The sequence below is a fragment of the Phalacrocorax carbo genome, chromosome 4 (assembly GCF_963921805.1).
Source record: "Phalacrocorax carbo chromosome 4, bPhaCar2.1, whole genome shotgun sequence".
In the NCBI taxonomy this organism is placed as follows: domain Eukaryota; kingdom Metazoa; phylum Chordata; class Aves; order Suliformes; family Phalacrocoracidae; genus Phalacrocorax; species Phalacrocorax carbo.
The window spans coordinates 78,535,833-78,562,943 of NC_087516.1; the positions used below are offsets into that span (position 1 = coordinate 78,535,833).

At 40.4% G+C, this 27,111-nt stretch overlaps 1 protein-coding gene across 1 annotated transcript in view; it reads right to left on the reverse strand.

The window, feature by feature from the left end:
• Window positions 1-27,111, reverse strand: part of SYNPO2 (synaptopodin 2) — a 96,558-nt gene that overhangs the window by 30,288 nt on the left and 39,159 nt on the right. The window contains exon 2 of the mRNA XM_064450551.1: window positions 2,269-2,420. Within this exon, the coding sequence (XP_064306621.1) occupies window positions 2,269-2,420 (152 nt within the window). The remainder of the gene's footprint in view (window positions 1-2,268; window positions 2,421-27,111) is intronic.

Sequence of the window (27,111 nt, forward strand, 5' to 3'; positions counted from 1 at the left end):
TCCTCCCAGTAAGCTTAGTAAGAGCAGAATTAGGCCAACAATGAATGCCTATGAAAATCTCATCCTTCATGCAAATAGTTCAGGAGCAGTCAGAAGCTTCACAAGGAGAAATATTCTTCCCTGCCAGCAAAAGATGCTTGGGTGGAAAGATCACCATTGGAACACCACTTTAATTAGGCATTATTGTTTCATCATGATTTCCAGTGTTTTCTTGAGATGGCTGCTAAGAAGTGGCTACTCAGAAAAGGAAAGATTTGCTTCTCATTGCTTTCAGAGGATGCCAAGACATTTCCTGAAAAATCCTTCTGGTGGTGGTGCTGAGAGGGCTACTACTGACAAAGGAGGTGGCAAGGGAATAGAAATGTTTCAGTTTATTCTTCCATACCCTGGAAGATACTGACAGTAGGGGCTGGGAGTTGGGAGAGGTTAGCTGATGAGAAGAAATTCAAAGATTCTCACAGTGAATTCCTTTAGAACATTTTAGTCACTTTCAGAGTGTTGAGCAACTGCAGTTTTCTTAAAATTTCTTACAGACGCAGTTTCATTCCATGAAACACTGAATTGTGTGGTCTAAGCACTCTGTTTTCGTTCTGATTTTCAGGACATGTCTTGCTGTTCACCATACATTCAAGCAGGGGCAATGGAGCGAACGGAAGATGTGCTGTCACTTTCAGCTAGAGCATACTGTGGCCTTCAGACCAACTGAAATACCAGTTATAGAGCAGCAACAGGCAGGAGCCAGAGCATATGGAGCTATTTCTATGGCTGCAAAGAAGACAGCTGGTCAGCCACAAATATCATTTTTACAAGTGCAGTTCCCATAGTCATGTTATGAATTAAAAACTTAAGAATGCAGATACCACATGAGAAGCACTCAAATAGTACACTGCTGAACCAGAAACAAGAGCTATGCACTATGGAGGAGGTAAGCTGTAAACCTCAGCTATCACTGTTCTCCTGATCTCATCACATTGATCCATTACTCAGCCCAAGACAACATGCAAAGACAGGCCATGCAAATTGGCTGTTATAAAGAAAATTAATATTCCTTTAGAGATTATCAAGGCATACAAGAGCATCTTGTTTTGAAGGCAGATTGTAACTTTGAACTACTAGACACTTTAGGAAGGTCCCTTTGCGCAGGTTGCAGAAACCACAGAGGAATTTCCCATGCTGTTTAGACACCCCTGGTAACCAGAGACAAGTGGCTTTTTTTGCACTAGAGTCCTTTCAGCCTTTGCAGTGACACTGCTCTGTTAGTTGTCATGATGAATCCTCACCCCTTTCTGTCCTCCTGGACCTGCCTGTGGGAGAGCAGACACAGGGAACTGCAGTAGCTCAGGGAGGAGCCATAATTCCTTACAAGGAGTGTGGAAGTCTCAGGTCTTTTCTTCCTCCTCTTACCCACACTGAAGGAATTCAGAGTTCATCTTGTCTGAATTCAAAGTCTGGGGAGAATGTGCTTGCTGTAGGTGGTTCTGAACTCAAGATTGCATGCATTACACTGATGACAATTACAGAACAGTTATTAGAGTAGACTGATGTGCAGTGAGCAGTGATGCTGGCTTGCTTGCAAATTTACATGAAAGTTCTCTGCTCTAAGAAGATCAAAGCATTTTCAAAGAAAACTGAAATTTGCTATCGCTGTTTTATAAATGGAGACACTAAGACCCGGAGGGCTGTAAGTGTCTTGTCCCACCTCATCTAGTGAAGTGTTAACAGCTACAGAAATAGAATTCATGATTCCCAGACCCTCTCCCCCTCCTGACTACTAACACGTTTTGCCACCCAAGAAGACTATTTGCCATGTCACCATCAAGGCGTATCTGTGTAACACGCTTTCTCCATCTATACAGTCTTTGCTTTTTGTAAGCCTCACTTCCCTATCTATAGGGAATAACAACACTTCACTACTTCAAAGGGGTGGAAAGAATAATTGAACTTAAGACTCTGCAGTATGCAGATATGGTAGTGGACACCTTGTAAGTATCAAGAATGCTTAATACGAAATAAAATCATTACATTTGGAGACTGTAGTCTTAATTCTGTGCCCGAACTGTACTGTTCGAATTACATACATTAATTCCTTCAGATCAAACACTCTGTCTTCCCTCCCTTTTCTGTACAGACAAGCAGAGTTACAGACATAAATAAGAGGACTATCAGAAACACACAGTATATGTCTGCAAAACGAGTGCATTCAAAACCAGCATTTTCCACACGGTTCACTGAGCAGAATTGCACCAAAGCATTCTAGCATTCTTGTACCTCTTGATAAGCATCTGCAGGACGTCAGTCAGGCTTTCCATTAGAATGATAACTTCAGCATAGGTTAAGTCTCCACAAGGCTTGCCATTGATAGACACCACCTCATCTCCCTCACACAGTCCAGCCTTAGCTGCTTTGCTCTTGCTGCGAACCTACAATGAGTCAAAAACAAAATTCCAGGTTGCACAATTAGTGTTCATTTGAAAACAGCAGCAACCATGTCCTCAACTTACTTTTGTCTGTACAAAAGAAAAAGGATCATTATTATTGGTCATAAATTTCTAGGAACACAAATTAATAACTTGTACCCGTTGAGGTTAACACTGTTCTGGCTGGTATAAGCAAATACAAAAACTTCTGCTTTAGCAAGCTTGTGAGCTAGACATCAAACAGGCTGGAAATTGTTTTAAAAAAAAAGGAGACATAGAAGTCTGGGACAACAATCGATTGATCAGAGTTCAGCAGAAATGCAAAAAATCTTACTAGTTTCTCCCAAAATGAAAGACTACTAGAGCTGAAATCTATGCCAAGATGTTAAAAGAACAGTGTATAACTTCAGGCTCCTCTGGGCAGAATGTCAATATCGACATGCTGTTAGAGGTGCAGGTATACAGGCTTCTGGTATGTTGGACACTTTTCCTTAGAGGCCCAACTGTAGGTTTAGTTGCCAAACTATAAACATCTGAATCACTGGAGATCCTAAATCCATGTTTAGTCATCTGAGCAGTGCCCTGATTTATCGAAGTTAATACACTCCTGTTAGAGTTTAACCTTCCCTGTTAAGTACTCATTCAAGAATCTTATGCAACTTGGGTTTTGGTGTTTCACTTCTTTTTCCACTGGCAGCATGTTATAACTTATCCTAGTCTTTGTATAACAAAACCTAGATGGCTTTAACGCTGCTCAAGGTATGCCATACAGTTGACTGCTATTTTTAAAGTACATATTTGGCAAACAGTGTGTTATATTAACCAGGATGCTTGCAGGAGTCTATTTTAGAATGAAACATACACATAAAAGGGCTGTCCTTGGGTTCTTTGCTCTCAATCTTCTACCTGTTGGTGTGAGTACTTTGGCCTTATATGATATTCAGTTGGTGGATCGATATGTTATCCTTATTAATTCTCAGCATTTTCTTGAAAATTTTTGAAGAAATAGTATAGTTGTACCACACTCACAGCAGCAGAGTCAGTCCCCACTGACTCTAGGAAAGTTACTTCTGATATACACCAGATTTGAGGCCGCAACTGTCCCACAGACCCATGGAATTATCCCCAATATACTCTTGGGCCACTGGTCTGGTACCTAAGACACATTTCTGGAAGCAATTTTGAAAAGTTTCTTGGAATGAGGGTGATTCAAAGAGTAGGACTGCATGTTTTTGTGTGATGGGGCCATGTGTCTTTGTTGTTTCAGTTTATACATACTCATATGTCATATTACGACTTTTAGAGCAGTGAAGAAACAGAAGCCTGGTGCATATAAAAGCCAGTTTCTACCTTGCAGAGTTAACATTTACAAATATGGAGTGGTATGCTGCTCTGTTTATCTCGCCTTAGGGAGGAGCATAAACATCCTTGTTCTTTGGGAAAAAAAATGACAGTTAAAACAGTGTTTCGAATGTTTAGCTTCATGTATGTGTTAGGATTTGGGTTGAAGTTTTGTTATTGGTTTTTTTTTAAATAAGAGGGTATGCTATTAAAATTTTACAAGATGTCTTAGGTGTGAATGTAAATATTTAATGTGGATGCTAGGAGGAATTTAGAGTGAGTCTTTTTCAAAAAACACATAAACAGAAATTATAGTAACATGTGAACTCTGAAATAGCATAATGTGATACCTAGATTGTGAGAAGAAAACTTGTTTCTGTTTCCTTATTAGGTGTCTGAGAATGTGGGGTCAGTTCTGTTATAGGTTAACATTACAGCATTAAGTTTCTCAGGAGAGAAACTTACCCATTCCATAACTTCAGTGATTCCTGTCAAAAAGCAAAAGCACAAATGTACCATGTTAATAGGTCTACGTGAATCACTAGACAGCTCAGCCAGTTTCCTGATTTTTTAAACAGACTCCTTGGTAGCATTCAAAGAAAATAGACAAGGGCATTGAATTTCCTTTTAAAGTTCTTGAAAGGGCCTCTCAGTCCATTTTTCTGCCTTGTGAATTGTTGAAAGATCACAATTGTGAGATATTTGGACCTTCATACAAAAACTCAGACCCTTCTTTGACTGGGCACGCAGGAAAGAAATTACTGTAAGTCGCTATACCTCACTCTCTGGCAGCATTTCAGTTCTTATGCACATTAGAGCAAATTTCCTGTCAGTATTTTATTTCCAGGTTTATCTACATAAATCAAACCTCTGACATGATTTTGCCATTTCAGGATCACACTGCACATGCTGTTTGTATTAATGGTTCTCCTGACTTTATGTCAGCCTTTTTCCAGCCTCTGTTGGGGGAATAAAAGGGAGATCACTGACAAAAAAAACAAGCAAGGGCAGGTTGTATAGTAAATGATAGCAGATTGCTGCTAGAGTAGAAATAGACCATCATCATTCGTGTTATTTTAGCCTCAGGATGTCACCAGGTTATTCAGCAACATGTAGACTGCCTTGCCAGGCAAGCTGTAATTGTTTATGGTTTTGTTTGTTTGTCTTCACTGGAAACCCACTAAAAAGAACAAATAATTTTCTCATGTAAACCAAAACTTCTCAGATTTCTGAGGAGGGGGTAGAAAAAAAGGAAAAAAAACACCAACAACAAAAAAATCCCAAGAAGGTTTGTGGAAAGCAGGATCTCCCTGGTAAAATACGTGTTTAGTGCACAGTATTCTCTCAAAGGAAGTTTTGGCAGAAAGCCTTTGACGAGCCAGTGGGAAACAAAAGCCTCCTTTGTTAGCAGAAATACAACTTAGTCGCACAGGGGACAGCAAGAAACCTTTACCCAGGTCTTAGGAACTTAAAGCGAGGCATATTTGGTTGTAAAACAGAAGAGATCTTCCAAAACTAGTGATTGCTGTTGCCTTATAGTGCAGCCCAGGCTTCCGCAGTTTTGTTTCTCCCGTCTGCTTCGGGCTGGAGTTTTCTTTAGGAAGGAAGAGCGGTTTTTTCCTGTTAAATTTGTGAATGGTATCTCACTACTAGAAAAATATGTTTGTAAAGATTGTCTTAGTTTTTCAGTGCTTGCAATACCGGTATAACACAGCGAAGCTGAGCCTGTACTGTTAGTGCTGAACCTGTAAAGACACCAGCTGCTCCTGCGCCATGTGGGCTTTAGCCCACTTTCCCAGTGAGGACTCTTTATTATTCAAGTTATATATCCTGCGCTCATTAGAATGCTTCAGTTTTCTTCCAATTACAAAATTTCCAATGAAATGGCAATGGAAATATTTACTCTGAATTCCAAAGGTTTTACAGAAATCATTGTACAAGGTGTATTGGCATTGCAGCGGTGCTGTGCATGCTCTGCCCACAGGGAGTTTTAGATTTCTGAATTTTTAACAGTATTAAAGTGTTGTGTATAAATAGCTGTACATAAAGATTTCAAATTCTTCTGAGCCCTAAGCCATTCGTTATAATATTCTTGAATTTCAGGTGTTTAGATCACTGTTGCTAGAGGGTGTGAAGAACAGTGCTGGATTACTTGGAGAATTTACCTGAAGTAAGTAATTTCTTTTTGTTCCCACCTTACTCCTGTATCCAGAATTTCCCACTATCAGGAGTGCCCCTTGCTGCTTAAAATGTCAAGTGCTGAGCAATTCCTCATATCCACAGAGATCTTAATCTTAGGGGAAACTCCCTTTGTGAAGAACTTAGCCTGGATGCTCGATGTTACCTGAGCATCATGGAGGAGCCAGGACCCCGCTGTGAGCAGTGGGGCACAAGCCCACACAAGCAGCAGCAGCACTGCTCCCTGGGACAGAAGGCCACAGGGGCTGGCGGAGGGCTCCTCGGCCCCTCACCTGGCACCTGCTCACAAGCAGCTGCTGCAATGAGGGATCTGTAAAGACTTGGGATGGAAGCTGTGAGTGAGGAAGGTCTGGCTGTTGTGGTGCACTGGTGGGGCATCACATCCCAAAGGCACTGGTATGTGAGGGAAGAAGTGTGGGATAGTAACTTCCTGTGGGTTGGTGGTAGCTGCGGGACGCTGCTGGGGCTGGAGTAGTCATGGGTGCCTGCAGCACATGGCAGTTTCAGTGAGTTTCTTAACCAGTGAAACATGAATAAACTGAGGGATACACAGTGGCTGCTGTGTGGGGCAAAGGAGAGGTTTTGTAGAGAAAGCTGACACTGAATGCCCAGCCTTCGTGCTGTGTATGCTGTCGTGTTTTTACTTTAAACTAGCTCCAACCTCATTTTGTTACCTGAAGACTCCTTGCCAGGTAGCAGGTATTAGATCTGCTCCTTTGAATTAATCTGGAAGCAGTTTAGTTTGTATAACCCAAAACTATTCCGTGCTATGAAACAACATATGGTAAATCAGGGTAGTAGGGAAACTTGCTTCAAAAAATGTAATACTGATGAAGCTAAAAAGCTAAAGTAGATGCACCTGTTACTTGTTGTGGCTGCAAGTGGATGCAGAGACAGCAACTGGGGCTCAGCTTACCAGCTGATGATCTTGGTTGTGTGTCCGAGCCCTATAATAAGCAGATCAGAGAGTTGAGGTATGTTGAACCTGGTAACAAGGTTGTAGTTTAAAGCGAGGCAAATGGACTTGAGGATGCTCTGCAGTCCTGGTTCTCCAATTGTGCAACTAAGAAATTATTAGGGTATTTCATAGTCTTGCTTTTATGTTGTGACTTCTGGGAAGGATGACTTATATCTTAATCTTATTCTGGTGTGCTGCTAGGAGTACACACCTGATCCTGGGATGTGCATCTAAGTGATATGCTTCAGCTGTAGCCTGACTGAGCAACCAATCTGAGGAAATGAGCAATCTGAGCATGAGCACAAGCCATTTAGCCTAAACCTTTATCTAGTAAAGTAAGGCTTCTGGAGCTTTAAAATATAGGTATATTTGCACAGCGACATTCTCAACTCAAAGCAGGCTTTCCAAACTGTGAGTTATTCTCAGAACTATTTTGTGATCCTTTTTCAGTTTGTCAGAAGCTTTTAGACAACAGAGCAGAAAGTATTACTACTGGATGTAGTAGAAATATACTTCCCCGCTATTTAAGGTCCCTTGCTCATGCAGACAGAGTAGCTTCTTTCATTGAGGGGTCACCTCTGGAAGTGTCTCTTCAGTTGAATATCCTATCTGATTCCTGAAGCCTCTTCTGAACTGTTGTATGGCCCTCAAGGCTTGAAGTTAGTTTTGGTGAACCTTATTTACACATCTAAGTCCTCAACATTAGTCCTGAGTTTTTGATGGCTGGCCTTGTGTTTTGTTGTGATGAAACATGTTGCCCCAAATAGCATGGCTTACAAGGGAAACGTGACTTCTGTAGATCAGTTGTCTGTCTTCGTTATTGTTTACTACTTGAGTTATGTCAGCTGCAAACTTTACCAGCATTGACTTTGTGTTTTCTTTTAGACTGATGATTAAACATCAGTAACAAAGCGTCAGAGGTGCTTAGTAATGATATGTCCTTTGACTACTGTTATGCCCCTGCTGAATGATGATTTCTAATTTGAGGTTACCTTCGCAGACCCAACAGCTACCCAGCTTTTAGAGCAGTATCTTTTACTATAGCAGCAAACTTGGGTGTCTTGCCATCATCAGTAATGCAGAACTGTGTTTAAGAAATATCTATTAAATAGTCCTTTTTAAATAAAACAATTATTAACCTTACTCTTGGGATTGCAACCCTTATTTTGTGTAGTCACTTCGGTCTCCCCATTAACTAATTGAGTAGCTTTGTTTAAATGTGCCTGGTATGGAGGTATATTACATTTTTTCCCCACAAAAGCGGTGACCTATTTTCTGTTTAGAAAATAAAAATTAGTCTAGGCCTTCCCATTATACAGAAATTGTGTAATATTTTTTTTATTCTATAAGCCGGTTCTATCTACCTGCCACTTTACATGACTCTCTGCGTGTAACATTAAGATTTTAGTATCTCTCTTCAGGGGTTGTCTGACAGGCCACAGAGTAACCATTAGTGGGTTTTTAGCATCAGGTTTCTAAAGGCTGGGTTTTTTAAATTTTTTTCCCTTTCCCCAGGCTATGGCATGCCATCCTTACACTAGTTTAAGGCGGATATATGCAACTAGGTGGTAAGCACAGTTAAAACTTCTCTCTTGGTGTCAGTACGCTGTTTCACACTTGTAAGCGCAACTATCAGTTTTGTCTATTTATGTTGACAATTGTTTCTGGACACAGAATTATTTTCTGAATCGGATGGCTGTTACAAGGGGGGGTTTAGTTTTCCAGAAATGCTGATTCCTTTACTGGTGGAAAAAATACAGGTCTGAACATAGAACAGGATGTCTGATTTCTTAGTTACAATTACTCCTTTGTATTGTCAGAGAGATAAAAAGGGGAAAGAAGCAGAGATAATAGGTATCAGTATGCGGGAAAGGGGGAGTGGGGCTAGGAGTATGGAGACACCACCTCTTCTTTCTTTGTCCATACTAGTATTAAAGCAACAAGTGTTTGATGCACCCTTTCCATAAGTAATAGTTTCCCTAAAAGAAACAACTTCCAATTTTAACATTTGACACCCTGAATACAGATCTGATGTTTCTGAATCTAAAACTTTTTGGATACAGTCAGATATCTTAACTTTAACAGAAGGTAAAATTAAATTAAAAATCCAGGTTAAGTGGACTATGAAATAACAAGGAAGTCGACTGACTTGAATATGACCTGCTCTTGGCCATAAAAGCGGTGGTGATTCAAAAGCCAGGGGCAATGAAGAAGTGATCCAAAATCTATGCAATTGAACAAAGTTGTATTCTGCTTGCTGGCGAAGTGGCAAATAGTACTACGTGTGGAAGTACACAAAGTGTATGTGGAACTCAGCTTTGCCACTTAACTAAGTACAACATAGTATTGCCACAAGTAAAGGCCTGCCTGCTAGTTGCTGCAATACATAATTTAGCTACTTAACATGGGTCTCTTAAATATGTTCAAGGCCAGCATAAATAAGTTAATGTAATCAATACTTAGTTTAATTTTATCACTGATTAGCTCATACTTTCCAGCTCATACTTTTTCCATTAATTGATTAGCTAGGGGTTAGTCAGGAAGTTCAGGATCAGGGATCAAAGGTCAGTGTTTCTTGTAGACAATTTAAAGAAAAAACAAACAAAAGCACTTAATCTCTTCTATTATAAACCCCACAGCAAAGGCAGTGGCTAGGATATGTATTTCTGTATTTGTTAATTTTATTAGCGTGACAGATAATTTTAATGTCCGATGCTTTATTATGAGCAGGGAGCAGAAGCACTGAGTGGCACAATTGTTAGTGTATTAGTGGTTTTAGTTGTGTGAAACTAGGGAATTAAAATGAAGTTACAAATTAACTGAATTCAGGCACAGTTTATAAGTCGGGGCTCTAGGGCCTTGTTTTACAGCGTTTATGAATGCAGGAGCCCTTTAGACAAAAAAGTAACCTTCAGTTACTAAGCTTTTAGTTTTTTAGATATAAATGTCTGTATAGTAAATTAAGCCTACCTCATAATATGTTTGGATTTTTTAGGGATCTCTGTAGATCCTTTAAATAGCTCAGAGACTTCAGGCTGGTAAACACTGATCTTGCTAAGTCAAAAGCCTGGGTCTCGGCTCACAACTTAGTGCAAACCGGCATTTGCCAGTGCTTCTCAGTCCAGAGCACCAGCCCTTCCACTGACAATGTTCTGAAGCTTCCCAGGCAGGTGGTGGGACGTGTGTGAAGTACTCCACAGTCACATAATCAATAGAGGTGACACAGACACAAACTCATATCCCTTCTTTTTGTTTTGTTTGGGTTTGTTTTGTGGGGTGTTTTGTGGTTTGTTTTTTTTTAAATGCAAGTTTACAATGAGAATGTCGAATGTATTTCTACCTCGATGCTTTCTTCCCTAACCCCAAGCTTTGCCATCATGGGCTGTATAAATGTAAGCCTTAGGAAAAAGGGGACCTGTTTCTCCTTTGCATGGACTTCATGTAGATATTAGTACCCATCTAGAAATTCAGATATGAATTCTCTGGTGATGTAGCCATCTATTAAAAAAATATAGTCAGTGACACAAGCCTTTTTGTGACCTTTCCAATCCATAAGGATCCAGTCTTTGCCTTCCATCTCTAAACCTGCCACTATTTAAAATTACAGTTTTAAATGTCTGTGTTTTGTCAGCTTTATCTGAAAACAAACTGACAATTTCCAGCGTCAAATCAACACTTCTGGAAACAAAGATATGACCTGTCAATCAGCCTGTAGATCCTGTTTCATACAAGGCATCAAGGTCTTTGCTGGAATAACTCTATTTAAGATGCTTTGACCTGCATCAAGGCTTGGAAGCTAAGTCATGACTGCAACTTGTAGGCTGTATGCTTAAAATAGTGAGGGAATCTGAAGAAGAAAGGGAAAAAAAAATCCCCCAAACCCCACTAAAACAATAATAAAGTTAGACTACTTTTTTTTCTGGTTGATAAATCTAGGCTTGTTGAAGGTAGTATGTACTTGTGTGTTATTAATGCTTATATGAACGTGCCATTCAGCTCTTGAGCTCACTCTGGGTTTTCAAGCACATGGAGTTAGTACCCATACAACAGTTTATCTGTTGTAGAGACAGATTTAATGCATAATAGCTTTCTGTTTTATGGTTAACATGCAACTCCTAACTCCAGAATAACAATGTTCTCTTCAGCAAGAAAGCAAAAATCTTCACAGCTATTACCTTGCCAGCTCCTCCACCTAGTTTGAGCACTGTTTTGAACACTATAACTGAATTTGTCTAAAATTCGTCTCTTTAATTCTGTGTTTGTGAAGGATATTGGTGACACAGATATTGGAGATCACGATATGCTTCATATAGACAGCTGGGAAAATCAAGGTCAGAAAGTGTTTCATTTTCCTAGTCCATGTGTCAGGGCAAGCTGCAGTTGTTATCAGACCTTGTGCCCATGCATGAGGAAAACTGAATGATCTTTGTGGTGTTAGTTTCCTTTTTGAATAGGTACGTAAAGAGAAAGTAGTTATCGGTAGGTAGAAAGATAGAGATGAGCAGACAGGCAAGAGTTACCAGGTCTTCAGGAAGGGAATTTGAGTTGCTCGCAGATTTAACTGAGCAATGGTAGCATAGTTTAGGAGTTCCTTGAGAGGTTTTCAAAACCATATAATTAGGAAATGTTCTTGCCTAGAAGTCCAGTCGGGGCTTCATGTCCACATAAATTCATTGGAAATACCAGGTTCTGGTCAAAGTGAAGGACCGGCATTTTTGGCAGGCCAGAGATCAAGCTTAGGGATTACATTTTAAGCAGGCTGGGTTATTACTGTTGGGGTTTAAGTGGGACAACTTACCTGTACAGGAGTATTCTGTATACAGACTCTTAAAATCCATAGTGGCTGTATATATTTTATAAAGGGTCTCTTTCAAGCTGGTATACCAAATTCTAGCCTGCTTTCATTAGCCATGCCACTATTTGAGTATGAGTCCGCTGCACGGTGTGGCACAAGCTATTTGCATCTGCACTGCCTGGAGAGGAGTCTGCATCAGGCTGATACGAGTTCCCAACCCCTCCATACTGAACTTCACCACCAGACAAGCTATTTCCTTCAGACTCGGTCACAGTAAAAGCCACAATGTAAAACCTTCAGACAGGGCAAATTCATCAGGAGTGTGAGATCCAACCCATCCCTAGCTCCTCTGAATGTATGGGCATGCAATAAGGAGCCTTGCTCCTAGAGTATGTTAGATACTAAAGCTAGAGTGCTGTGACTTTAGCTAGTATAAGTACAGTAAAATATAGTTTTCTATATTTTACAGTCACTGTGTCCCGTTCTTTGGGGAGTGTATATAGAATTTGCACAGTAAGACTAGTGAGACCATGCCAAATGTCTGTTAATTAATTGGGTTGAACAAAGATGCTTCTAAGCTATCTCCTGAATGCTTTTCCTGGGAGGAAGCTTTGAATAAGGAAGTACCATTGGCTTGCAAGATAAACACAGAAATATTTCCTCTCATCAAATTCTTCCCAGTAGAAGGATAATGATATTGGGAATTTGGCAATTCAGCACACTCTCTTCTGCATCTGGTCTTAAGGGAAGGCTCCTAGACACATCTGCTGTTGTAGAAATGGCTTTCATGTCTGTCTGTAAAGCTAATTATATTTCTAAATGGGCTTTAAAATGAGAAGATACAACATTAGAGAGATCAAAGGAGAAATGAGTTAGTATGTTCAGATGTATTTTTGTTACTTAATGTTCTTTAGTGTCTGATGCAATTCTTGAACTGTCGGATTAAATCTAAAAAGTCTTTCCAGAGGTGAGGTAGGATGTTATTCTTTGAGTTCACGGGAGTGCAGCCATTGATTATCATGAAGATAGTAATTAGAAAAGTTGAACAGTGGTCTAATATTATGGTAGTTTATGGCAAAATATGTGATATACGTTGTTAAGCTACATAAAGTGAAGGTACTTTTTAACTTTAAAACCCATTGATCTAGTTGTCTGAAAGGTTCTGGCTTTACTTGCAAACTCACAGCTAAAGCAAAGCTTTAATCATGGTTTACTCATGTAAAAGTTCATGAGACATTCTTGCAGAGAGGTGACGGTACCATCTAGTTATTGGCTTACTTATTGTTTAAGTCTGTGTCCAGTCATCCTGCTGTTGCACTGTAGATGTGAAATCACACTTACTGAGCACACTGGTTCAGTTTGGTAACTGTCATCTCCTCCTTCCCATAATGTTTTCTTCATAATATGTGCAACGAATGTGGTGTGGTACAACATCTTATACATACTGTTGTGGGAGGGTTAAAGAACAGGTTTGACCATTTATATATTGACAGAGCACTTGTGCCGTTTGGAACCAGAGAGCAGACTGATCTTAGTGAAAAGAAAAACCTGTTCAAATTCCCAAAAGCTTTGCCTAATGTACTAGTGTATCATCTTGCTAGTGGTTGCCTTTCTCTGGCAGAAATCCAAACTTAGCAGCTGAAGAGGGGATGAGATAATGACCTCTGAAATATGGATCTGGTATGCTGGCGACGCAGCAGATTTCCCAATAGTGAGCTTGGGTAGAGCACTTAAAGTCTGTTATTCATTTTGTGCAACACATCTAGCGTATAGCCTGGCTACGGGTTATCCTTTTTGGGGTGTACTACTGCATACTTGTAGTTGATGTGTCAACGCTGAAATGTGCTGATTTGCTTTTTACTAGTGCTACTGGTGAATTGGTGAACATGTGACAAGGAGAAGAATGATGCCATTGCCTCTCAATAGTGTGGCTGTGCCTTGTCTCCTCTATTTCCATTCCCCTTTTCTTCTTGCCCTACTTGAATAGTGACTGGCTTTATGCTTCCTGGCTTATTTTAAAATCCTAACCAACTTTGATCTCTCCATGAACATTGTAGCTACGTTTTGATTCTTTTTTTTCCTACCGCCCCCTGTGCAGAGAGGTAATTGAATTGTCAACACTTCTTTGGGACTGAGAAAATAATGCAGCTCTACTGAGTGCTTTCATATATAGGTAGCATCAAAAGTCTTTTAACTACAGTATAGCTTATGGCCTGTGAAAAAGAATTTCTGTGATGACAAGGTTAAGAAAGAATAAAGATGTCTGTATTATCCGCCACTGAACAGTCTGAGGCAACGTTGTAAGTACTACAATAGGCAGTCCTTGTGGTAAGCGTATCCACTGCCTAATCTTGGGCTGAGCTCTTGTCACAGGCACAGCAGTGACGCTGCTATGTACTTGTGCTGTTAGTATGGTCCTAAGACCATGTGCTAGGCGTTTCCAGTAGAAAAAGTGGCACATTTCTTATACAAAAATTGTAAAGGACAGGTAAATGAAAGGTGAAAAGCAAGAACTGCCATCTGAAAGTACTTGTCTTCTCGTGGTGCTGAGATAATAGGGTATATGCATGCTGTTACAAAGAGAACAGCATTTCTAGCTGAGACTTGTGGCTGTTGGTAGAAAGCAGCAAAGGTATGTGAGAAATAACTAAAAACTTAAGCACTTTCAGGCCTGTAATTCAGTTTCTTAAGAAAAAAAAACCCACTGGATTATTTTTCTGTTCCTCCCAATAAATGAGAGGGAAGGGGGGAAAAGGGGCCATGTGCTTCCTCTTTGTTTAATTGAGATACGTGATATGAGGTATATTTTAGTCCATTCTGGTGAGTTTGCATCGCATCATGCAGTGCTCTAAAACAAAGATGTATGGGCTAGCTGTAGGGCTGAAGTGGAATAACTGTATGAGGAAGATACTAATCAGGTGTGCCTGAGCCATGCCAGCAACTGCCATCCTCTAGGGAGAGGGGTTGCAGGTCCTCGGGGGCAAATGGAGGGGGGAAAAAGAGAGGAGGCAGAAACAGAGGGTGGGGTGCTGGGGTCAGGAGACTGTCTTCACCTCTAAAATACATTCATATGGCTTTAACTGTAAAGTAGAACAAGCTGAACGCGTTCTGTTAAGTGGTTTAGGAATGAGCTGTTTTAAATTTCTCAGACAAAATCTGTGGTGCCATGGCAAGTCCTTTAGAAAAAACATGTTACATCAATGTGATTACAAGTTTCCCTGACAGAGTTAATCTTGTTGGGAGAAAGCTCAAATATGCAATTATCTATAATAATTAATTGCATATTCCTGATTCTTTGAGTCACCATACTGACTCTTCCATTAATATAGTCAGAGCTGATATCAGAACATATAATTACTTGTCTTTATCCTTTTAAAACATTGACTCAACACTTGATTTTTCCTAGGCCTCTGACACAAAACGTTATGTACTGACTTTGAAAATCAACATTAGCTATCCAGAGGCCTGCTGAGAGCACTTTCCAAACTTCCTGATGTAACTTAAAGAACAAAATCTCTTACTGCCTTTTCAGCACCGTCCTCTGTGAAATGTACTGATGCGGCCGCTGTTTTCAGTTACAGGTGGCAGTGTGGAACTGAGGTTCCAGACTCTCACCAGGATTGGAGGAACAGCCAAAACTCGGGCGTTTTCGCTGTGATGAGTAAGGACGTCAGCTGGCAAATGAGAACCATTCTTGGAGTGGGTTACGCTGGCAGAGGCCTAGGGCCTAATGTGGGGTTAGTAAGCATCTACTGTTTGCTGCCTTTCAATAGTGGAAGCTGCAATAATGGGAAGACAAGCGTGTGGATCCAGGCTGTGCTATTTTGGCTAATAGTCTGTAATTTTAAGATGTGAAATCAGTTAAAATAAAATTTGCTCTGGCTTATCTGTGCTGGAGCCATCCCTCAGTCTTGATTAGAGTTGGGGTTATAGGCTCCAGAGCCAAGGCTGCAACTGGCACTAGCACAGATACTGCGGCCAATGCTGAGAGGCCAACTTACCGTCTTTGGTTAAGGCAGAAATGTGGTCAAGTTAAGGACTCATTTGGTTTGAGTTCTTCTAACTTGAGGGCAGTTTGAGGGGGGTTTCAGTGCTACTCATTGCTTCTAACTCACTCCTACAATTCTGGGCAAAGGGACAGGAGAGCAGAGCAGTGTTCACACTGAGCAAGCTTGCATTTAGCCACGATTAAATGGGTCTCAAGTTTAATAGCTGGTTCCTTGTCTTGCCTGGACTGCTCTGGGCTTTTGTGAAGCTTGAAGTTGTCTGGAGGTTTGTCTCAGGAGAACTAAGGCAGGCTTATGAGTTAGCTGCAGCTGGTTTTCCCGTACCTCAGATCTGTAAAATAAGCTACATAATCTCGGACTAACCAACTTCTCAGAAGTTGTTTATGAATGAGGTTTGAGGCAGTTTTGCAAGTCCTAGCTATGAGTGATTACAGGGCATGCAGAGCCATTAGCTGAGTCTGATAAATTGCAGTTTTCTGCTAGGACAACTTTTGGCTGGCCTTTGGCACAGACCTAAGCAATAGTACAGGGTGCATCATACCAGGAACATCGTTGGGAGCTTCGGACCTCTTGGCATCCTTCTTGCTGTGGGTCAAAGGTAGCAAGGAAGAGAAGACAGTCTATTTGAATAAGAGAATAGACTCTATTACCAGCTGGAAAGTACCCAGTGCTGTAATAAGAAAGGTACTGAGATGTGAAAACCTTTCTGTCTCGGTGGGAGAATGGTGAGATTGCAGGGAAAGAGTTTGCTGGAGATCTTTGTACTTTCCTCAGTTTGGTCCAAAGCATGTTTGTGTAATTTGATGGTTTGGCCTGTGACCTGCCTTTCAGACTAAGCAGTACTGGGGCAGGGGGGACACACAATGTGTGTGGGGGCTTTTTGGGGTGGGGGGACGACTGGCTTCTTAATTAGTGACATAAACCCATCCTGCTAGCAGGCAGATGAGCCACTCAGCTACTGGTGTGCACTTTGTCCAGTCCACTCATTCCTAGCTTCATATCCTATATCAATTACTCTGTCCTGTGTGTCTCCCCTGTCTCATTTTCACTCCATTGGTCATCTGCCCAAATCCTCTTGAAGTGGGGGGATGAGGAACGGGCAGAGAGGGAAAGGAGGGAGGGTTCTCATTACAAATCTAGATATGAGATGACACATTTAATCCTCAGAGCAAAACTACTCCAGTGACAGTTAAAATGAAATCGCTATTCAATCTCCTCACTCCATTCCCTGAAATGGTATTGTTTATGACAATCCCTTAACATTATGTCATGAGTTTGCAAATACACAAGCATGGCATATGATCATCCTCCCAAAAGGAACAGCGAAGGCACAAGAAGAAACAAATGCCGTCTTGCAGGTTTCTGTTTCAGTGAGGGCTGTAGCTATCACTGTCAATGATGTCAAGGTTATACTGAAATGTTGCCCAATGATATATTTCTTGCTACTTGCCTCACTGCCAAGGCAGCAATTCAGTGAATGCCAGAAGGATCATGAAGAGGTAAGTAGAAGCTTTGCCTCACTTCCAATGGAGAAAGCAGTGGCACTGTGTTTATTATGAGAGCTTTCTGTCTGCACAATGCTCAGCACAATTGGGCCAGATCTGAAATTACAGGGTAGGGGTCTTTTGGGACGGCATTAGCACAAATGAGTCAGATTGTTCAAAGAAATCAAATAACACAAGCATCTGGTAAATGCAGCACCTAGATAACATACGTTAAACAGTTATTGTGTTATGCACAAATCGAGTGGCCAATGCCTAATCTTCAAAGGAAAGCGCAAAGCTTCAGGTCATTGGAGAAGTATGAATCAAACAGTGTCCCAAACTCAGCTGAGAGCTCAATACAGGGAACTGAGTTCCAGCTCCCATTGCTTGCAGTCATCTTTAGCTGGAGTGTTCATCTAAATAAACATCACAGATGAAAGGAAATGATCCTCTGTGAAAGCTGGTGGCTTTATTTACCAGGATTTCACTCTACCATGTTTTCTCCTGAACTATTTCTTTCGCTTCTTGAAACAAGTCAGCTAGACTCAAGCTTCTCTACTTCCCGGGAAAATTCCCTACTGACCACCTTTCAGAATTGCCTATTTCACTGTTTCACCCAAATTTTGCTATTTGCTGACATTTATCTACTTGCCCAATTCCTCATATCTTAGACGGTTCATGGACAAATTTATATTGGCTAATGGCTTTAGCTGTGAAATAGTTTCAAACAAATTTCCCAGGACTTACTCTTTAAACAACCAAAGAAAAAAGCATGCAAACTCAGTTATCAGTCTTCTAATTTACTTAGCGTTCCTCACGCTTAGGGTGTGATGTTTTGAAACTACCTTTTAAAACTGAGAGCAATGTCTGGCCAACCCATCTCGGTGCTTAGAAAGGAAAGTTCTGCCAAACCAGGTGAATGTTTTGTGAGCACCGATACATAGGCTTACGTAGGGGCCTTCAGGGCCGCCTGGCTGCTGTCCTGGATGGCTCCTTTTTTGTGACTCATCAGGGAATTTGGATGTTCAGCAGTCTCACCTCTCCCTGGTGGCTCAAATAAAGCTGGCCAGAAAAGCAGCAATGATGGCCCAGAGGGTGGATGTATGCCAAGGATATCCATGCCTACCAGGGGAGGTCAGTGGTCTACTTCTGGTTTGCTCTCCCAACAGAGGAGACAAGGTTTCTCTGCTTGTGCTGGAGGCCCTAATGAGGGGAAAATGGTGGCTGGAGACTCTCAAGGGATGTTTCCAAAGCCTCCAGGGAACTAAGAGACCAAAGTATTCCCTCTGTGGGCTTTGCCACTCACCTGACAATAACACCAAGCAAGTTATTTAGACCTGTGCTTTTAGTCAAACAATTAAAGCCCATAATCTGCCATGAAGATTTCCTTATCTGAGTCTCAAATTTTTTTAGGCTTAGAGTATATTCAGTGTTTACCTTAATTTGATCAAGCTTTGAAGTGGTCATGGGTGAATTGATGCAAACAGTTACAAAAAATTCCTCCTCCTTTTTCAGTGGCTATAACCAAAGATAATTATTTAAAAAATAGGAATAAGCATGTCTATGGCAGAGATTTACTTTGTCACCCCCTCAATCCTTTCTTGTGTAGGCAATCTTTGAACCCATTTGTCAATTTGTACATGTTTCATAAAAATTGACATGGAGATTAGAATTCATAAGCTGCCTTTCAGCTCTTAAATAAAACACTGTGTAAGGCTATATATCAGAACTCCAGTGTGGGGACAACCAGGCTAAAAATGAAGTATCTTGCAAGTAGAGCATAAGACTTGCCCTGGATCTGAAGGCTCTTTCAAGGTAGACTACAATCATATACCCATACCCTCATTTGGATTTTAAGATCAGTACTCACTTGTATTTGTTAATTTGGAAATAACAGCACTTTCAATTTCATGTTAAATATGCTGCCAGGGAAATATTACGGTGATGGAAGAATAACTTTTTTTTGGCATGGCAAATGGATAGTTAGAACACTGAGGAAAGGCTGGTTTACTCAGACTGTAGCTGTGGAAGCTGAGCCAGGTTTCTGGCTCCCATGTCAATAGCCCATCTGTGGCTTTTGCCCTTGCACAGTTGCGTCTGAGCAAGTCTGACACAGAGGTGCTGAGCTCTATTTAATACTTCTGGACTTAGTGCCCTGAAGAAGCAGACCTCCTATTGTTACTGTCTCAAGTTCAGGCATGCTGGCAGAGTTGGCTTTTTCTGTCCCTGACTTTAGTAAGAGCAAGTTGTCAACATTTTCAAAAGCTGGACCGAGAGGATTTGTGTTCCCCCTGCACTTTGCTGTCTGTGTATTCCCAAGAGGAATGCCTGCCTGAGAGCTGGAAAAACTGCTATGCTGACGTGCAAGATTTCTGATAGCTTGTTTTAATCTGTCCTTCTGTCCTCAGTGCAAGTGTTGGGCTTAACTCAGGGTATCTTGCTCAGTCAGTCTGGGAAAGGCTGGCAGTTGTATATGAGGGGAGGGGGAAAAAAAGAAAGGGTGTTATTTTTGCAGAGCTGTAAATCCAGCACCTTTTGCCAGTGCTTCATTCTTTTTTAATTCCTTGTTTCTAAGAGGCTATTGCTGCAACTGCACTGGCTGCAAAAAGAAAAAAACACAAAGGTCTCATTTACTCAAAGTTCATGACAGGACAGGTCGTGCATTTTGCACATTTGTGGAACACTTGTAAAGGAAATACAGAGTGCACTTTCCAAAAGCTTCAGCTTGAAATGCGACGGTTTCCATGCTGCCTGGAGCTTCAATGTCAAAGAGATTTCTATTTTTAGAGAGAGATTCTACTCAAAGAGCTATATAAGGCTGTGCTGGGGAGACCATTACTTTTTTAATAATATATAAGAATATTTTTTACTCGATGGGGGAGAAAAATTCTGTGTAAAACTGGAAAACACAAAGGTACTCTGACTTGGATGTCTTTTGAGGGGAGGGTGAACTGAGATGAGAACTGTAGACTCAGTATTTGGTTTTTAATATTATCATTTCTTTCAAGTTCTTGAAACAATTGCTTTAGCCATTAAAAATGTGAAGAGAAGGCTTTTTATCATGAGTGATGATGCAAGAGGGAAGAGAGAGTTCCAAGCACAGCCTGGTGCCAAAAGTCAACTTCCTGTGCTAACAGGTGACAACACTGGGAAAACCCAACAAATGACTGTCATGTCCTTCACAGGAAACTAGATAAAACTTGATGTTACAGATTCAGTCTTTCCAACTACAATTTTCTTGGTTATCCTGAGTACAAAGTGTACCTAAATTAGTTGGGTGCTGCAGAAAAACGATCAGATAGAGTGCTCAGGTGGGCTAAGAATAGTAGTCACAGTTAATGGCAAAAGGACGGAGCAGTGTCTGAAATGCTGGCTTGCTAGGGAGACTTCTTCTCAAGCCTATTTTTTCCTTGCATAGAATCATCCAGCAAACACATAACTGTGTTACCTTTAATCCCTATTTTTGTATGAATAGGCAGGAAAAAGGTCTGAACAGAATTGGTTAAACCCGTGTTCTCCATTAACTTTCTCAATGTCATTTCTACTGCAGTTGTCAGAGGAACTGGCTGCCAAGGAATAATTTGTCTATAAAGCATGGGGGACTTTCTGGTCCAGTCGAACTTTCAGAGGCAGCCCAGGTAACGCTGGTTTTAGCAGCTGTTGCCAATGCTAGCACAGCAGTTGGAGCCAATATGGTTTTGCCTGAGTAAAGACTAGATGAGGTAACAGAGCTAAATTAAGGACACTGGGTCCATTTCTGCTGTAGTCTGACACAGCTCCCACCGTGAATTCTAAATTGGAGGCAGGACTGAACCGATGCTGGTCTTAACTAGTCTTGGGTTTCTACTTCTGTTTTTATATTGCCTAGCTAGCAGTGACATAACCTGTTTGGCTTCAGGTGAATAAAATTGTGAACAGCTAGACTATCTGAATTAGGGGTGAAAAACCACGGGAAGTGATGTCTGCATTCCAGTAATATAAGGAAAGACAGCAGTCTTGTGTCATGCAGAAGAGACAGGGCAGACGAGTTGGTGGCAAAGCAAAAGCACAGGCAGCAATTGCCAAATAGTCTGAACTAGGGAAATTCCTTCATCCACGCGATGCCCTGAACCAGAAATAGCAGGAGGTGTAGCACTCTCAACTTTGACGTTTTTTATTCAGAAGTAAAATTATTGGCATTGAAATGGGCTTTTAGAATGCTTTTGAATACACTGACATACTAGTCGTGGCTTATTATTAAAAGCATGAGAAGCAGTTCAAGTATTTTGGGGAACTACAGCACTAGCCAAACTATTGTGCACATAAATTTGCAGATTTATTGGTGAAATCAACTTTATATACTAACCATATTGCTTTTGAATTTAGGGCAGGGACCAAACAATTGAATGGCACTGCTGGCATTGTGGGCATTTGTTATGCTCTAAGTACAGGGACTGTACCTAAAGGTAAGAAATGAGAAAGATCTGTTAGCTGAAGAGGGGGAGGTGAACTGTACCAGCTCCCCACCCTTTTAAACAAAGCAACACTGCCCCGCAGCGGCAAACGGGCAAGAGCCCGAGTGCTTTTTTTGGTGCAGACGCGCCAGAACTGTGTACTGCCACTGTGGCGTTAGGACAGCTAGGAGCCGGGCACGAGCTATAGAAATGGTAACAGAATTGCAGCAATTGTAAGGGATTAATCACGATAGATTTGAGGAACTTGGTCGTAACTCTGCGATGCGGTTCTGCGAAAGGCCTTTTGCAATGTCATGTTCATTCCTGGAGGAGTGCCAAAAAACCCCAGCTCCTCGTCCTTCGCAGTCTGTGTCGAAGCAACTAACTCTGCTTTGAGCCTAATCTTTCTTCTCCCTCTCTCCTGTGAAGTGCCTCTGTACCTTCCGTTGGCTCACTGAGAAAGCACCCAAGAAATCTTCCCGTGTCAGTCCCCTCTTCCTTCCTAAATGTCATCAGTACTGCTGGCTTACTCTGCAGCAAAGAAGTGTTCCTAATTTGATCCACTTTGCAGCTGTCTCGGGCAGGAATCCCAGGCTGCCTCTCCCCAGTTCCTGAACAGTTTCCTTCTGGGATTAAACAAATCTCTGTTTCCTGAACAAGTAACTGGTTGAGGTTTTAGAGGTTAATTCTGACTTTTGTCGGCTATGAATTCAGATGACAATGACCTTTATCATTGTTATTTTTATTAATAAACCTAGCAATTCTATGATATTGTACAACATTTTAACAAATACCTTTTCATCTCGTCAGTCAGTTGTCGTAGTGTATCCTCAGTTACCTTCCTCAGTGTGATTTCCACTGAAAGTTTCATGCTCTACTTCTAAGGTACTGTTCTGCACTTGCCTTTGTTTTCATTTTGTTAGCTGGTCTACAGAGGGAGATTAGAACTGGTAATTGCTAAATAAATAAAATTTTCCATGGATCAACAGTAACTGTTTAATAATGACATAAATCTATTACATACAGTGTTTCCATTTGTAAAATATAAATACAAATACATTAATATATAGATGCCTAGTCCAAAGCAATAATAAAGGACTATAAGCTACAATGTTAACTTCTGGACCAGAAAAAGGGAAGTCTTAACTGAGGTAAGCTCTCTTTTTGTTTGTTTACAGCAAGGTATATAAACTTGCATCTTTCGAGCTTTTTCCCCTGCATTGGCTGGGTACGTTGAAGAAAAAATTTGAAAGATGTGAAAAGCAAGGAGGCATGACCTCAGGCCTAGAATTTTAGTCATCGTTGATTGATCATCTAAAATGGATAAAAGGATACATCTAAAAGGATACATATTTGATCATTTAAATTGGCTTATCTTTTTATTTTACCTGCAAACTCCTATTTTATATTAACTTCAAAATCTGATTGAATACCATTAGGAACCGACTCTGCCATTTTTTAAAACTTTATTCTAATGTCTCTCTCATATGCATCTCTAGATAAGCATGCTTCTGTTTTCAATGCATAGTATTCTCCAGTCATGACAATGACATATCCTGCAAATTAAAAGGGAAAAAGTCTTTAGAGAATATAGTGAGGGAAGTGGAAAGGCCAAGCTGTTCTTTAAGACTCTCTGAAAAACACAGCATCTTCTTACGGAAATGCGGCTGTAGGAGACAAATAAGATTAAGCAACACCATGATGCTGTAAACAAACACCATCAGTCTGCGAGTCTGATTTCATCAGGCCTCTCCTAAATAGCTGAAGGTTAACTCAGCAGCACAAAATGCATAATGTTACAGAGAACAGCTGTATTGTGTGGGTGTTTGTGTAAGCCTGAATTTAGTTAAGGGTAAGGATTTGTTTGAAAAGCACTAACTTCCAAAATATTTATAAACTTATTACTAATCCTCGAGTCCTTTTGTTATAGCTGTTTTAGAAACATATTTGCCTTGGTACTTGTTCTGAGAGCCCAAAACAAGAAGTGAAACAAACTGGGTGAAGGAAATGAGACAGAGGGAAGATGCTAAATAATTACTTTTCTATTAGAGTACTTCTAAGTTTGGAAGAACCAGCTGCTTAGGCAATGCTTGTAATTCTTTTAGTATTTACTCAATATTACCATACTTAAGATACTAGAATGGTGGGAACAGTGTAATGTGGGCAGATGAGTGTTTACCAAAAAAACCAACCAAATAAAAAACCCCAAACAAAACAAAAAACCCAAAACCTGAGGGTGGTGGTCTCTATGCAGTCCCCAGCAGGAGTTGTGTAGATCCTGTTGCCCAGAAAGTTGAAGTTCAAAACTTTCCTCAGTCTTTCTGAACCAGCTGGCCTCAGGATTGAGGAAGGCGACTCAGTTTTTGAGGCCAGCCTTATAAGTACACCTTATACTTGGTAGTCTCACTACAACCTGACTGTAACAGCTCCCTTTTGCTTCTCAGGTATGCACCCTTTCAAAATTCTTCTCTCAGACTAAATAAAGATTTCTGTTAATTTCTTGAATAGTATGAAAATTTCTTTTGGGAAGAACAGAAGAGTCTTTGGGATTTGTATCCTGGATTATTTATTTCCCCTCCCCTCTCCCCTCCAACGTCTGCCTTCAATGTTATCTTTAACGACTTCCATTTGGTATGTGATCGTATGTGTTCGTTATTAAAACCATATATGTAGACATCATGTATCATGAACACCACGTGAGTGTAGGAGTTTGGCCTTTCACCCCACTTTTCTTGCTTTCATGTGATATGGAAAAAAAATATGATAAAAATGATATGGGATTATCATAGAGCATACCTATAAAACCATAGCTGACACTATTAAAGTTGTACTTTAACTAGTTTAACTTCTACACCTAGCTTTATAAAGTTGGTGTGGATTTTTTAGGTATGATAATCATACTTGTCTTTTTAATATGGTGGTCATATTTCTGTAAAGAAAAACTGTGCATCAGAACTGTACACACAGGATATATTGGTTTGAGATTTTACTGGAGGGTTCACTTTCACGTTCAGCCATGCACATCCTAAATGTTTGGACAGGGCATCGAAATTTCCTTATATGGAGGAAATTTTTTTTTTTATCCCAAGAACCGTGTTAGAAAACGTTCAGTGGTGTGTCAGCAGCAATAGCTGGCTGCTGTCTGTGGCACAACCCTCGGCGTGGGAAGTTCGCTCTATACGCCTTTGAGAGCACCAAGGTAATAATGGTTGTGCATAGGTGATTGTGGCCATGGTGGCCTTGGCCGCAATAGGGTCACTGTGTACGATGCTAATTTTTAAAAAAAAAAAGTCAGTATATAGATTTCCATGTTAGAGGTCTGGATGCAAACCACAGGTATGCTGTAAGTGATGGGGGTCAATAAGTGATCTTGGCTGGGCTCTTTAGGAGGTCTCGTGTCAAAATAGAAAGCAGTTTGAAGTAGTTGATAGTGATGATGAAAATAGCTGAAACTGTCATTCACCAGCCACTTGGGCAGCTAAGACATGGCGTAATGTCTAGGGAAGAGGCCATGCATTTTACTAAGACAGGAAAAACAGTATCTGGAGAGGGAGGAGAGAGTGATAGCTGCCTAGCAGGGAAGGGGCAGCATTCAATATGAGTGAATAAAGACAGTATTCCAAACGCAGTTTGAATGTGGCTGCTTAAGAAGCAGCATCGGTAAGGGCTCTTACGGAATACAGTGTATGGTAGTTGCTTAAAATGAAATCTGTTTTTACAAAAAACACACAAAACCAACCTTCAGTGTAGAGTACTTCCTGCAGATTAATTGGCTGCTGTTAGCTGCCTCTCTTCCCCATCAGTTTCTCTTGGCAAGTTACTATGATCCCCAGAACATCTTAAGACACAGTATTACACTACTTGTATATTTTGAACAGTGAGAAGTGCTCAGCAAGCTGTTGGATGGGAATTTGCATATTTGCAATGTGAAATTACGCTATTGGAATAGGCATGATATTGTCACCAGCTGCTATCTTGAGATAAAAATATACTTGCCGTTTTTGCCTTGTTACTGCCCTTGTTAGTGGTGCTATAGTTCTCACGATCTCAGCGTCCTAAGTACCATTGCATTATGCCATTAGATTTTAAATACAAATATTTCTATACAAGTCAAGTTTTTTTCAGTATAGTCTATGCTGTGCTGAAAATCCCCCTGTATACTAAACACAGTTCAAAATCTGCTTGCATTCTTTAAATCTGGATCTATATATCATGTTGATAACCAGAAGCCCCAAATATCTCTTTGAACAAGCTAGCTTATGTATTAAAAGTAGGACGGTGGAATTCTATATTGCCATTCAACCTTAAGTTAGATTACCTCATAGTGAGGTGAGATATTACATTATTTTAGAAGGTTTTGAAGAGCTTGTCCAGAGCTGGAGCACATACTTTCCATTATACTATATGGATACACCCAATGTCTTGGTTTCAGATGTCAACATCTGATTAGTTGTCTAGGTTCCTTTAATGTTGAAGATGACTACACCTCACTTTAAACACCTATGTTTCATCAAATGAATGCATTGACTAGATCTTCATTTACTATTAGGACTGAAGTCAGAGTGGAGTTTTAAATATTAAACATTACTGAAGATCCAAGACTCTACGTCTGTTTCTTGATAATTACTGATTATTTCTTACTCCTGTTGCTTGGTGCATGCATATACTGTGCCCTTTGTACAAAGCAGTATAATGTAGTTCAAACATTTTACTTTAATGAGATAATAACAAAGACCTTCACTCTAATTGCATGTTATTTTAACGGAAAGCTTTACTGCTGGTACAAAGTTTAATTCTTAAGAAGCAGGTCAGACTACTCTTTCCTTATTACAGGTTTTCCAAGTCAGGTTATGTTACAGTTGGCTTGTGGAGGGAATTTAAGTTGTTCCCTAATGGCTTTGCTCTCATCTCAAGCAGTAGAGGGCAGTGAATCCACTACAGATAAAAATAAAAATGTCTGATCATAGGAAAATTATTATTCTCTTTCCTTGCAATCACACTTTCTAGTCATTCCCTATCAGAAATGGGGGCACATGCAAAGTAAATTACAAATCTGTGTAGGTATCATGCTGATATTTTTTTACTTAATAGACTGAATACAGGTACAATTTGATAAACTCCAATTATTTTTTAAGTAACTCTTACTTGCAGACCAGAGTACTGTTTGCTACCCTCCATATGTAGTTTAGAACTACCCCATGAATTTTTAGCTGTTCTCTTGGTATGTTGCAAAAGGGAACAGAGAAACAAGGCAGATGGAAAAGAAAGGGAGATAAGGCCGAAGTTAAAACTCGGGGAAAGTAGCACTGAGGACACAAAAAATACATTATTGGCAGCTACAGTTCGGGGTGGCTTTTTTGTAATTTTCCACATCTGACTATTTTTTGATAGAAGTGAGATATGAACACTACAAGTTGGTCAGTTTAGGGTGGTGGTAGGTTTTTTAAAAAAACCCCAAACCAATCAATAAAAAAAAA